The sequence below is a fragment of the Periophthalmus magnuspinnatus genome, chromosome 13, assembly GCF_009829125.3.
Source record: "Periophthalmus magnuspinnatus isolate fPerMag1 chromosome 13, fPerMag1.2.pri, whole genome shotgun sequence".
Taxonomy (NCBI): Eukaryota; Metazoa; Chordata; class Actinopteri; order Gobiiformes; family Gobiidae; genus Periophthalmus; species Periophthalmus magnuspinnatus.
The window spans coordinates 3,280,330-3,295,534 of NC_047138.1; the positions used below are offsets into that span (position 1 = coordinate 3,280,330).

At 41.1% G+C, this 15,205-nt stretch overlaps 2 protein-coding genes across 11 annotated transcripts in view; both read right to left on the bottom strand.

Moving 5' to 3' along the window:
- LOC117380703 (A disintegrin and metalloproteinase with thrombospondin motifs 15-like) overlaps positions 1–15,205 on the bottom strand; it is a 246,113-nt gene that overhangs the window by 219,886 nt on the left and 11,022 nt on the right. The gene's annotated exons all lie outside the window — the stretch shown is intronic.
- Positions 1–15,205, bottom strand: part of phldb1b (pleckstrin homology-like domain, family B, member 1b) — a 99,621-nt gene that overhangs the window by 43,229 nt on the left and 41,187 nt on the right. For all 10 annotated transcript variants that reach the window (XM_055226082.1, XM_055226084.1, XM_055226085.1 and 7 more), the window contains one exon: positions 6,350–6,475. In XM_055226082.1, coding sequence (XP_055082057.1) covers positions 6,350–6,475 — 126 coding nt within the window. The remainder of the gene's footprint in view (positions 1–6,349; positions 6,476–15,205) is intronic.

The following is a 15,205-nucleotide window of genomic DNA, read 5'->3' on the forward strand; positions in this document are numbered from 1 at the left end:
ACACATTTACAGCCATCTACTTCCCCTTGACACTTCAGGATATAAATTAGCATTGATTTTGGCCACGTCTTGTTTATATTACTTACCACAGCCCCTTAAATATAAAGTTATGTTATATACTTTACTGTCCCCCATAGGAAAACGTATGCCAAACTTAAGTGCTGATAATTGTTTTACGCTTATAGAAAGTAGGAGGCCAAAAAATATATTAGCAGTTTGTGTCGGGATACTGTTTTGGATAGGGATCAGGAGAAAATGTGCCCACATAACCCAATTACCATGAAGCTCAGAAGCGGCGTAGAACACAAGCTGTAATCTAATCTGAACTGTCTCCCTGATGTCAGCGCTGCACCGTCGATTACCGCCACAGAAACTAAACTCCCCAGGGCAGGATGACTATATAGATCAGGTTTAATTTGGGCTAAATATGATTAGTTTTGAATTGATTTGTGACAAAATAACACAGTAATTAACAGGATATCAAGTCAATAAATTACCGGTAGTAATTAAACTATTAAATTACTGAAAGAACAAAAATATTAGACGCATTGGATGATATTACTTAAAATTATTTCCAAAAATAAAACTAAAATGACACTGCAGATGTTTGAACAAGAAATGAAGCCACACCAACCATCTTTTAGTGCTTTTAACAGACTATATAAAGGCAAATAATAATGATATACACAGATTTCAGAAAGACGAAAAATGTATTATTAAAAATGTAAAATGTAGGTTTTGAATGGGTTTCTGTGTAAACTCTGCACACCTGACTGGGCGACAGGTGCGTCACACAATGTTTCGGTCAACCCTTCCACTCCCTTTATATAAGTTAAGGAACTGCCCCCTTAAGAGTAAACGACCAATCACAACAGTGAAAAAAAATAAACATTTACAATTAGACCCCAATGTACCTGCAAAATTGCTCATAGTTCACTTTACACCAGTGTTTTGTGAGTTAAAACGCAAGGACAATGACTAGGAAAATATAAAGATCAATATCACACTAAAAAGGTAAGAATTGTACACCATAAATCTGACATTTTTTAGCAAAATAAGTGACACCTCGCCTCCAAGAGTGAGTGAACCAAGAGTGAGACAGTGTGCAGGAGTTTTTTTTAACCTTTCAGATGAAGGTTTTGAATGGGGAAAAGTCTAATGATGCAGATAATGAGAAGCTGAAACCCATGAGCCGGTCAGTATTATCAAGCCAATTATGCACAGTGTAAGGCTAATGAAGCTCTTACAAATGAAACACATTCACTGGGGCTGGTACTACAACAAGGGCTAAGTTCAAAATAACACAGGAGGCTATTTGTCTGTGCTCCTCTTATAAAAATGATGTGGGAGAGCTGTTCCAAATAAAACAACGTCTATAAAACATGCATTAGCTGCTCGTTCTGCAGAGATGGGCTGGACTCGCTTCCTGGTCGTTTATCTTAAAGACAGAGCACTACAATGACGCTGTGTTGTAATGACAGGCTGTCCACATGAGCTCTGACTGCATGTCCAGGCCAATTGTGCAGCATTAGGAGCTGTCACACTGATAACAGCCTGGATTTTAGACGAAGGGCTCCATGTGCACTAAATGCCACTTCACGCATCAAACTAAACCCAGCAGCCGGATTCAGATGTGCAGTGTCACCAGCGATGGCAGAGCGGTGATAAAAATACATGGAAGCGTTTGCAAAGGGAAAGCCCGTGCAATGATGTCATGGGCAACCGCCTCAGCCACGAGCGCTTGACAAACCCGCGCTTAAAAAACACTGAAAATAAATGATGCGGTCTCAATCTGTTATTTTAAGACGTATCTCCTTTGTAAAGAAATATAATCGTAGTAAAAAGTTCGTTTCTCATTCGGCAACTTTAGTTTATTGATAACCGATGTCTTTGAGCAAAAAGTTGAATTTACCTGTGTCCTGGTGCATCCATTGACTCGTATCTGATTACGCCTCTTTATACATAAACGCCACTATTTTATAAAACAAAAAGTAGGTTTACTATTTATCTCTCAGCCGGATAAAAGAGCGTTTATGGCTTTATCGTTTTCTGTAATTATTGCTTCTTTCAATGTAGTAACAAACACATGACAGACTAATAACCTGGAATTAGCTGTTTTGCTTATGGAGTCTGGCGCGCGACCAGGTACTAGCATGTGTCAGCCGTTAGGCGCGAGGCAGGTTACTCACATCATGGAGGGATAAAACTGCGAGAAGGCCAGTGTCAGCGCGGCTAAATGAAGCACAGTGAGGCCGACATCCTGCGGACAGAGGGGCCTGAGAAGCCGACGAGTGACGGGGCCTGGCCGGGCTCCATAAACCTCAAATCGGAGGATATGAGGCTGGGGACGAGGGGCGCGCGTGAAGCTGCGCGCGACACCACGGAACACGATTGCTTCCGCTCAAGACTTTCAGCGTAAAATATAAATGCAATCTTTTTTAAGAACTGTAAATTAAAATGTACAGTTTGTATCTTGCTAGGACACCAAAAACAGATACTAATAATTCCAATCAATGGAAATCCATACAAGCAAGGTTTATTATTATTTTCGTCAAAGACCTATTAAACCTCATACTTCCGGTTGTTCTCCTACAATGTGTTTAACTTGACACTATGTACAAGCAGTTGAAAAGTGTCTAAACATAGAAGAAGAAAAATATGACATCTGACATAATAAGACACTCAAATAGCCTATTTTACCACAAAATAAATAGGCCCACAGCACCAACAGGCCGTATTTTACACTTTAAATAAAATGCAATATAATGAAAATAGTTAATTATATGTTAAAGCCGATGGGCAGCCTCCTACAACTTTTTCTCCAGTTGACAGATTTAAGACCTGGATGAATGAAGGATTACGCAGACATCTTAATTATATGTATTTGCTTTTTATGCTTTTTTAATGTTTAATTAACTGAAAAAACAAAATACCATTCCAATAGTAGTCTGTCATTCAGTTCATCTGACCACTGTTACTCTTGGTACCTCATTCCTTTCTCTCTGCTGGGCACTGAGCCTCTAAACGCTCCTCAGGAGAGATGCAGGTTCTTATTAAAATGTCAACTAAAATGGAAGCTATAATAAAAAGACGGTGCATGGAGACCTTAGAGGAGATGCACAGGAGTAACAGACAGTAGAATAGAGGCTTATACATAGTCCCCGAAAAAGAGACCCCAGTCACCCCGGCCTCAGTAAGCAGCTCAGAAGCACAAAGCCGTGAACAGCCAGGAAAAGTCTAATCGGGGACGAGATCTCTGCTGAAAGATGCTGGATAAAGACAGCTGGTCAGTGTGACAGAAAAAAAAAAAAAACACAACACAGCCAAAAGTAACTGGCATAGGGCCTGCTGCGTACAGCAGAGGGCTGCATTTTATTATAACATGCACTGAGTGAGAGGATGCAAATGTTGAAAAAGACATTACATGGGGATGAATAATATATTTAACTGTGGGTCACAAGAACATTAGACATCGATCATCACCTTGCTGTTAATCAGTGAATACATCTGATTAGTTTTCTCAAGGTTACTAACCTTGCACAGCAAGATAGACTTTTGGGATATCTGTGAGTTCACAAACTCATGAGATCTCGACGTGCCCTCGCTGGTGTGAGGCCCGACAGGTGCTTGGTGCACCAATCACAGAGCAGCACGGAGATATGTGCGTAAGCCACAGGCGAAGCGATCAAGCCAACCAAAACAAACATGGCAACGGCAACAGACTTCAGCCTATTTTATCTTAAATACACATTATTTTGTTTGTGAAAAGGTGAGCGCTTTGTGCTTTTGTGAACAGGTAAGATTTCTGTGCTTTTCTCTTAACTGGATGCAACAAAAGTTTGATGTTTTGTCTTGTTCTGCTTTTGTGACACTTCAACCAATCAGTTTCAAATAGAGTTGTTTTTATACTTTGCTTTATACTTTACTTGTTGTCTTTATAGATGCACATATATAGAGGTAAACTACTACTACTTCATGTACACTGGGAGAAAGTATTCATGCAGTAGCTCTGTTTCTAATCTATAGGCCGTACTTAAAAATATGGGCCTATGTATTTGTGGTCTGGGGCATGAAAGTACACATTACAGTCAACACACTTCAATTACTTCAATTTTGGTTCAAAGCACAGTGAAATTATCTGCAGTGCTGTTATCATAGGAGTCCCACAAAGACGACAGGAGCAGTTTAGCCTCAGATATGACAAATGCTCTGAGATTATCATGGGAGTCAGGAATGTATAATTGAAGAAAATGGTACATTCCTAAACAACGGAAACCTTTCATTAGCAGATCAGGAAGTACGCAGCTTTCCTTTTGCTATACATATCTCACAGTGGGAAGCGCTAATAGCTGCTAAAGCAAGGACATAACATTATAAGATACTGGGGCAGACTCTGGTAATGGAGGCCAAGTAAAGTGAGTGTTACAGTAAGAGGAATTGGCCACACACACACATGAGCAGCCAAAAGTTTTGCCCGGAGACGCAGAGGAATGGGATGCTCATAAAACATGCATAGTGTGAATACAGCACAGGTCCCAGCTGGGATGGTTCAGACCGGGGGGTACAGAGAGCATTAGAAAGCCAGGCTTGTGTCAGAGAGGCTTGAATATTGATGAGTGCACTCCCTGGTTTGGGCTTATACAGTATCTGTGTTTAAATTATTGTTGAACCAGTTGTGCAGCAGAATGATCAGCTTTAGGACAGTAAACAAATGAGGTTTGGAGCATAGTTCTGACATGGAGGTCTTTCTTTTAATATTCATGAATTATTTGTGGCTAATAACAAAAATTAAATGAAATATAGGTTAGTTAGTAGACAAAAATGTATAAATTAGGGCTGGGCAAATAGTAAAAGACAAAAGTAAAATCTGTCAGTTGGACAAAAAAGTTGTAGAAGTGAAGATATGTGGCTGCTCGTCCAAGCTGCTTCTTCAGTTCTGGTCAGATCACTGCTGGACACTGACTTATATCTGTGTGAAGGGAGGAGCTAATGACACTGAAACAGGAAACAGCTTTTGTTTACAATTTCTGTTTGTTGGCTAGGTCTATTGAGCAAAAGTAAGTGTACACTGTGCCTGAGTCATACTTCGCATATTCATACCACTCATACTCACTCCTGGCTCGCTCTACTGTTCTTTTTTGTTTGCTTTGGGTCTGACGATGGAGCTATAAATGAGGGAAAGATGATGTCTAAGGCTCCCATTCCTGTTCAAAAAAGGATTGTCTTTCCTAACAAAAATAGCTTCTTTAACTCTCCTCTCAAGACATTTTTCTCTGGCTCAGATCCGAACCTCACTCTCTTTAAAGGAGTGTTTAGTGTCTTTGAGATGGAGATGTACAGCAGACTGTGGACCTGAGCTGCTCTTGTGACAGTGTTGGTTCATTCTCTTATGGAGCGTCTGTTTAGTTTCTCCAATGTAACGCTCACTGCACTCTTCACTACACTGAATGGAGTAGACTACATTACTTTATTTATGGCTCTTGGTGCAAATAGTCAAATCTGAATCAAGGTTCAGTCTAATCGTCAGTGATCTGCTTTGTGTCTTTGTTATAAAACGTTGCACAGCGAACTCTCTGTCAGTAAAAGCATGTGGTTTAGAGCAGTTTCAAGGCAATAAAACTATAAAATCCTGATCGGTCACTCAGAAGAGTATGATTAATTTTATTGTTATATCGCCAAGCCCTCACAGTAAAGTAATACACTAAGAACTATGCCTTGTTTGGTCACACTTCCTTCTCTGGCTGTTAAACCTGCAGCGCTCCACCTCAACACCACCAGAGAACACTGCGCCCTATTCATCCACTCAGGCCGAGGTGAAACCGAACCTCCAGGTGGGACGTTCTCCACGGAGGCTGAATTATTCAAGGGACAAACGTTGTGTGTGTGCTTTACAGTAGTTAGAGAATGAAAGAGAGTTTTATATTTTATAGTAACACGCAGTTAGCAAATAGCAAAGGCTGCAAAGTACCATAGTTTTCTCCACAAACAACAACATAATCCTGTGTTTTTCTGCATAAAACTGCTGTACCTCCTGCCTTTTTTGTTTATTAGTAATAGCATTAGTGGTCAGATGTACTTGAACATTGGACTTGAACATTGTTTTCCAAATAAATGGGGCAAAAAAAAAGACAGAAAAAAACAAAAACTGCTATCCCTGTAGTTTAGATCTGTGCAAACATGCTCTGAAATGTGATTTTTGCATTAATTTGTCAAGTCTGGACGAGTTTAAAATGTGAACTTTGAGCAGAATCCAAAAATATAATCAACAAATCGATTCACAATTGCAATGTTTGTCAGAAAACGTATATTTTTCCCAAACTGGTTGAGCCGCGTGTTCGTTGTCCCGTACCTGCGCATAGTCCGTAGTCTCCAGTCGGGATGCTGCCTCCCTGCGGCATCATGCTCTTCATCCTAAAGGCTTCTTCAGGGTGGTTGAAGCGGAAGAAGGCGGACTGGCCAAAACACAGCATGCAGCCTGAAAGACAAAGAAAAGCCACAGTTACGACGTGCTACAACTAAATATGCAGCGATAAACAACACAACGCGCTACAACCAACAATATTTCACTCATAAACCACAGTCATATCGGCAGACTAGTGTATTCAAAACTCGTAAAAATCCTATTAGATTTTACTCAAGTAGAAGCAGAAGTATTTGCCCAAGTAAGAGTAATTGTAGGAGCTGTGTGCAGGTAACATCTATAATTTTAAAGCATGAAATAAAGATTAAAATGCTACAAAAGTGTGAAAACTCCGTAAAATATGTCGCTTACGTAGGAGTACAAGGATAGAATCTGGGCCAAATGTGCAAAATTTTGAAGCCAGATCAAAAACTACTGTGAGAAATGGAAATAAATGTACTGAGAGTTACTCAACTATCTCCAGGCTACTTGAGAAAATGTAATAAGTACTCCCCAACACTGCTGTCCTCTTGCACAAGGACACAACCGCAGGGTGGGAGATGGGACCACCCTTTTCGGTCATAAGATTCCCACTCATCCCACTGAATCACTGACTTCCTGGACGAACTGACTAAGATTTTCTGGAGAAACTTTTAAAAAATTCAATCAGTATGTTGAGTTTGTGTGTAGCGTGAGATATACTGTAAGGGGCGGGGTGGGTTTTTGAGCGTGTCACTGGTTTAATGAGCGTGTCTATCAGTGCCGCGCCCAAACTTCCTGCTTTTATTTCAAGCAAATGCCCAAGATAAAGAGTCTGATTTAAAACTGCTGATTTGTGAGAAGAGGGAGCAGGTGCTGATGATCCCGTGTAGCAGTAAGGAGCTAATACAGGTAAACAAACGATCTATGTGGACGTCAATACCAGAGCCGCAATTACACATTTACAGCTGTTTATGAAGCCGTATTGTCTTCTTTCAAACAGATCATCGAGCCGGGGCACTGATAAGATCCACGTCTGTCGTCATAGATGTCGTCTGGAGGTTTGTTTAGCCTTAAGGTAGAACATTAGCGCTAAAGACACGCCTCGACTTTGAAAAACGGTTCTGTTTAGCTGCGCGTATTCTCTTTCCATGCAAACTTTATGGTGATTATTTCAGTTTTGATTTGTCGTAGGGCGATTTTAATGTCTTTCTTATTCTGTAAAACACTTTGAATTACTTTCCGTACGAACTGCGCTGTGCAAATAAACTTTTCTTGCCCAGATTAAGTCAATAAGATAGTCACTAGACGTCCTGGTCCTACAATAGACTATTTTATCTTGGTGCTTAGACGCAAGACTAAAAATAAAACCTGACTGAGTTTTATAATTTGAGAGCTTGTATTTGAAGTGTAGCTGCTCCAATGTGTTTATTATTTTGATGGCATTTTCCCCCCAGAAAGGATTTCATTCAAAAGCCCTAATATTTAAGTTTCCAGTGTCATAATAATTACAGCTATCATCAGTATTAGTGCAAATAGGAAAAACGGAGAAGATGCTGAGTAAGAGTTTGGGTCGAGCTCCTGCTGAAAGGTAATGTTATGATGTGTCTGAAGCCACGTCTACACAGTCAGCAGTCACCCATGCAACTCTCCTCCTCTCTTATCCGTCTCTTTCATTCTTTTTTCTCTCTTTTTCCATCATTCACCCTCTGTCTTTCTCTCTCTTCTCCCCCCCCCCAACTCCCTCACGCTTCTTCCTTCCCCAAAAAATCCCAAATGCACACACGCACACACACACACAATGCCCCCAGAAAATCAGACACTCGTTCCCCATCTGTCCATTCTCTCTCCCTCTTCTCTTCTCCCCCTCTATCCCGTCTTTGTCTGGTCTCTCTGTCTTTTACTCTATTTTCTAAACTCTCTATACTCTCACTCTCCTCTCAGACACAAAAGATCAGGCGCTCATTTCCCATCTCTCTCCTCCTTTCGCTCTTCTTTCTCTCTCTCTCTCTCCTCCCATCTCGCTCTCTCTCCCTCTTCTCTTTCTCTCTCCCTCTCTCCCCCTTGCTCAGTTTCTCTCTCTTTTACTCTTTAGTTTCTAAACTCTTATCACACGCTCTCCCCCTCCTCTCAGACATCTATCTCTCTCTGCTCTCTTTCTTCCTCTCCCTCTTTCTCTTCTTCTCTTTCTCTCTCTCTCTCCTCCCCTGTCTCCCTCTCTCTCTTTCTATCCCCTCTTTCTCTCTCTTTTACTCTCTCTAATATCTCATACTCTCTCCCTTCTCTCAGACACAAAAGATCAGGAGCTCATTTGCCATCTCTCTCCACTCTCTTTCTTCCTCTCCCTCTTCCTTCTCTTCTTCTCTCTCTTTCTCTTCCCCCTCTCTCCCCTCTTTGCTTGGTCTCTCTCTCTTTTACTCTCTCTAGTATCACATACTCTCTCCCTCCTCTCAAATACCGGTACTCATTTCCCATCTCTCTCCGCTCTTTCTTCCTCTCCCTCTTCTTTCTTCTTTCCCTCTCTCTCTCCTCCCCTGTCTCTCTCTCCCTCTATCCCCTCTTTGCTGAGTCTCTCTCTCTTTTACTCTCTCTAGTATCACATACTCTCTCCCTCCTCTCAAACACTCATTTTCCCATCTCTCTCCGCTCTCTTTCTTCCTCTCCCTCTTCTTTCTCTTCTTCTCTTTCTCTCTCTCTTTCCCTCTTGTTATAGACACACACACACACACTCCCACTGGAAGATCAAGCTCTCATTTCCCATCTCTCTCTCTGCTCTCTTTCTTCCTCTCCCTCTTCTTTCTCTCCTTCTCTTTCTCTCTCTCTTTCCCTCTTGTTACATTCACACACACACACACACACACACTCCCGCTGGAAGATCAAGCTCTCATTTCCCATCTCTCTCTCTGCTCTCTTTCTTCCTCTCCCTCTTCTTTCTCTCCTTCTCTTTCTCTCTCTCTTTCCCTCTTGTTACAGACACACACACACACACACACACACACTCCCGCTGGAAGATCAAGCTCTCATTTCCCATCTCTCTCTCTGCTCTCTTTCTTCTTCTCCCTCTTCTTTCTCTCCTTCTCTTTCTCTCTCTCTTTCCCTCTTGTTATAGACACACACACACACACACACTCCCGCTGGAAGATCAAGCTCTCATTTCCCACCAAAGCCATCTTGAGAGAGCGTAGCTGGGAGCGACGCGCCTGGTACAGTCATGACATATTCATCTTTGGAGGGTGTGGGGGATTTGGGGCGAGATGTGCGAGCGCCACGTGGCATTGTACTCACAACACCAGCCGTGACTCAGGTTTAAGCTGCACCTGTGAAAACGGAGAGCGTCTGGGTTCTGGCTTGTTGTGATTCTAAACAGAGGTTACAAAAGCGCCGTGGTATGTGCGGCTGTGAATGGGATCCTTTGACTTGTATTGTTTTTATTGATCCACAAAGGAAATACCTGCTTTTATTGCATAACTTGGCTATTAGGAAAGTCTTAAAACACAGGTAAATGCAATTTATTAATGCAAAAAGTGGAGAAAAAGTATGTACCAAAAACAAAAACTGCATTTGTCTCACGTGTTGTAAATGTCAAACTTTGTTCGTTCAGAGAAAACAGAAAAATACAACTTTCCTTCCAATTTACGATATTCAACTTCTTATAATATGCAACGTTTTAGAACTTTTTCAATTTAGACAATATAATATTTCATTTTAAATTGTTAATCGTTAAGGAAACAGTCGTAATTTGTTATCAACCTATGTCAAATTAGCAAAGAAAAAAGTCTAAAAACAGGAACTATCACCTCCAAGACTAAAAACTTCAGCTATTTATAAGTTATTTCATTTAAACTTTACAAAATGCTTGAGATCGTATTAAGATTTTCCATGTAAATAAAGTCCAAACACATTTGTTTCTCTCCAAACGCTGCACACAGAGTTGACGTTGATGCTTCAGTGCACACTTGGCCCACACTGACAGAGTAAAGCCACTGGTGACGTGCTCATTGGTGCAGCACTGCTCCGGGCTGATTGATTCACTTCTACATCTCTCGTGCGCCGCTCTGTCCTCTCAGCATAAACCTCCGCAGGCAGCTGACACTCACCCACCCAGGGACCCTCTGCCCACACCCCTGACCCCCCCATCCCATCGTGGAGACGTCGACCGAGTCTGAGAACATGAGTGGACGGAGAAGAACCGGGAGCTCGTGATGTGTCGGCAAAATGGAAAAAATGCACTCGTACGGAAATAGTGGGTCAGAAAATGAAGGTCAAAATGTCAAGGCCCTTCGTTGATCTGCAAGTTAAATAAATAGATTCATTATTATTTGAACTGAATTTATAAAGTCTGATTTGGCACAATGCAGCGAGGTACAAACATGACTATCGCAAGCACCTGAATATAAGCCGCACCAGCTAAATTTTTAAATAAAAATCAGTTTTGTACATATATAACACGAGCTATTTACACAGAAAGACGATATAATGGGTCACAGGCGCATAATGTTTCCCTACGTTTGTCTCACTTTTGCGTTTATGGCCAGAGAGCGCCCCCCGGTGGCCATTGAATAAAAAGTAAAAATCTATAAATTATCCGCACCGTTGTATAAAAAAGCATGTTCAAAGCGTAGGAAAAAAGTACCGGGTTATAGTCAGAAATTACGGACTCGATCAAGGTGAGGAACAGTGACATTTAAAGTCGCACTGTGTAACCTCTCTAGTGGAGGATCTGCTACCTCCTTGTCACCGTGGAGATGCTTTACTTCATCTGAAACGTTCTATAATATGGCACTTTTTGAAAAACATAGTCACCCCAACCACAACGCCCCAACAGTTTACACGCATCGAGTTTATTTCAAATGTTTTATAGTGTTTTTCTCAAATTAAACCACAAATCTCGTTACTCATCATCAACATTTATCTAAATTATTACCAGATGGTCCTTTCTTTTCAGTGGCTGCTTCACATTTGCACATCACTACATCAAAACTGAGACTAAATCTGAATCCTAAATGTAACCGGTTCATATATATACGTTATTTTTGTTTCTTCTTCACCTTCACCTTCGCCCCTGGTATAAATGTGAGGTTTGACGCTGCCTTTTCCTTTTGTAAATCCAGTTTTGGGAAGAGGTCAGTCATCTATTGTAATCCCAATATTAAAGTGTTGTTTTGTTATAATTTTAGCCCTTATTTACATTTGTAATTACATTTTACTTGTGTTTAAATTGATATTGGGCTCTGATGTTGCTTCGGGGTTTTCATTTAACTCCATTATCTTCTCTCCTGTAATCTGTAATCTGGATTAACAAATAGCAGCACATGTTAATCCCATTTTTTTTTACTTTAATGAAGCAGATATGTTGTTTTTCCCTTTGTAAATCCAGTATTGGGAAGAGTACTGGCTGGACGGACAAATACCAGCACATATTGATCCCATTTTTCAACTTTTATGAACCAGATTAAACGGCGAGTAGCTCCAAAAGTTCCCGCTGTGTCCCGTGGCTCCTTAACACATTACAAACTGCACAAAACAACACGACACAGAAGTCCAGCGCTCGCATAAACCTAGACTAGACCAGACCAGGACCAAAACTACGTGTACATGAGGACAAAACTGGACTCAAACCACGACCAAAACAGGACAAGTTTCAACACAAAATCTGCGTCTAATCTGCCAACAGCGTCATGGATCCAGTGAGAATTTTCCACATTCCACTTACAAACAAAAAAAGCTAATTAGTTGACGTTGAAGTTAACCAGGTTTCATGCTGTCAGCGCAGGTGTAGCCGCTGAAAACGCAATATTTCCATCATCAATCCATCTGGTTTAAACCTCTGACGCTAAAGTCCATTCCAACTGTCTCTCGGCGCCAATTAGAACTCATCAATCCAACCGTTACCAGATCTCATTGAGCTGGTTATGCTGATGGATTCTCCCTCCGCGACGTCCACGCTGCAGGGAGCATTTACGTCTAAGCGGCAGGATTGTATTTACACAGTATTTATCTACGTCTACGGGACATTTAAGAAGCGGGAGACGCACTAAACGGGCCGTGCATCATAGACAGAAAGGTGAAGGTGGAGCGTCGGGGGAGCATAAATCAAAGTGTATTTCATTACATAAGCCCCACACGGTGTTGACACGGGAAAAACGCTGTGATTTATTTTCTGAAAGGTTATTTAGAGAAAGCAGAACGTATGGAGTGAATGATGCATGTGTGTGATCGATACTAAGGGAGGGCTGTGGCGCTGGAATAAGGACGTGACTGACGGGAATCAATGGGGTTTGAATTATAGATACGGAAAAACGATTTATATTCAGTAGTTGGAGTTCAGGAGAAAACTGCAATGTAAAATGTATGAAGTTTCAGCAGAAAAATGTCATTTGATTGGTTTACTCTTGAGAAGTTGCAAAAATGATCATGTTGCAATGGTTTTGGAGAAATGCAAAAGTAGAATGGAAGAAAAAAACATCTAAAAACATGTCACATTGGGGTAAAAAGTGATGTTTCTACACTCTTAAAGTTTGATGTTTTACTAAGACTATTGTTGTTTTTATAAAGGCAGTGAGTTAAGCCATAAAATTCTATCTTATTCTACTAAATTGTCCATTTCTGTGCGCAATATTTGAATCTCAATATCACTTTTACAAGCACAATGTTGTATTTTTGTCACTATCACCAACCCCTGTATTAAAAACCATACACTGTCATAGAGGAAACCTGAACAGGAGTTTAATTCAAGAGGTAAATGCTCCATAAAACACATAATGAGCCACTAGGCACCAACTCCATCTCACAATGATGAAATATTGAACAAAATCATAGACGTGTAGTTTTAATATCCCAATAAATTACAGAAAAGAAATAGAGCAAGCAGCTTTCCTCTGTGTACTGGATTATGAGGATGTGGTGTACACTTCTGTACTGGATTATGAGGATGTGGTGTACACTTCAGTACTGGATTATGAGGATGTGGTGCACACTTCTGTACTGGATTATGAGGATGTGGTGCACACTTCTGTACTGGATTATGAGGATGTGGTGTACACTTCTGTACTGGATTATGAGGATGTGGTGTACACTTCAGTGCTGGATTATGAGGATGTGGTGTACACTTCAGTGCTGGATTATGAGGATGTGGTGTACACTTCAGTACTGGATTATGAGGATGTGGTGTACACTTCTTGCTGGATTATGAGGATGTGGTGTACACTTCAGTGCTGGATTATGAGGATGTGGTGTACACTTCTTGCTGGATTATGAGGATGTGTTGTACACTTCAGTACTGGATTATGAGGATGTGTTGTACACTTCAGTGCTGGATTATGAGGATGTGGTGTACACTTCAGTGCTGGATTATGAGGATGTGTTGTACACTTCAGTACTGGATTATGAGGATGTGGTGTACACTTCTGTACTGGATTATGAGGATGTGGTGTACACTTCTGTACTGGATTATGAGGATGTGGTGTACACTTCAGTGCTGGATTATGAGGATGTGGTGTACACTTCAGTGCTGGATTATGAGGATGTGGTGTACACTTCAGTACTGGATTATGAGGATGTGGTGTACACTTCTTGCTGGATTATGAGGATGTGGTGTACACTTCAGTGCTGGATTATGAGGATGTGGTGTACACTTCTTGCTGGATTATGAGGATGTGTTGTACACTTCAGTACTGGATTATGAGGATGTGTTGTACACTTCAGTACTGGATTATGAGGATGTGTTGTACACTTCAGTGCTGGATTATGAGGATGTGGTGTACACTTCAGTGCTGGATTATGAGGATGTGTTGTACACTTCAGTACTGGATTATGAGGATGTGGTGTACACTTCAGTGCTGGATTATGAGGATGTGGTGTACACTTCAGTGCTGGATTATGAGGATGTGTTGTACACTTCAGTACTGGATTATGAGGATGTGTTGTACACTTCAGTACTGGATTATGAGGATGTGTTGTACACTTCAGTGCTGGATTATGAGGATGTGGTGTACACTTCAGTGCTGGATTATGAGGATGTGTTGTACACTTCAGTGCCGGATTATGAGGATGTGGTGTACACTTCAGTATTGGATTATGAGGATGTGGTGTATACTTCAATGCTGGATTATGAGGATGTGGTACTTGATTTGAGCCTCTCTTTCACTCTCTACTCTTCGTTTTATTACAGGTGATGCATTTAAACTCATCACTATTCCTCTATGAAAAAGTGTGTTGTCCATCACTGTCTGTTAGAAGAGAACAGCTCTGTATGAAGTTTATCTTTAAGGGACGACTTCAAAAACTACCAGAATCCTTCACCAGTTTGTTAATCATTGATACAGAACATTTAATCCCAGATCACATGACTGTATAACGAACCGCACCAGAACTGAGACAAGAAAGAGCACAAGAAAAAGCAAAACTTAATAACTTTTATCCACACACCTGCTCCTGTTTTTGATGTTTGTTTTTCTGTTTGTATTGTATTTTGAACAGGACACCCATGAAAAAACAGCCCAAGTGTCTCCTCTGTATAAATAAAGACAAATAAATAAAATCTAGACTACACAGCACCGCAAAGCCAGACACCTCCGTTATCGCACATTCTAAGACGTCTCCAGAGTTGGAGGTCACCGGCTGTTCCTCTGGAGGTTTGTTCAGGTCATTGTGGCGGAGAATGATGGAAGGAGCTTGTTATCCGTGTGACAGGAAAGGTGAACCTCGGGATGACCTCTAGGGGGCAGCTCTCCAGACGCAAAACCCCTTCAACCTAAGACGGATGTTGTTCTGCTTTTAGAGGAAAACAGAAGTCAGCAGCTCCTTAAGGTCAGGAAAAGCAACCAG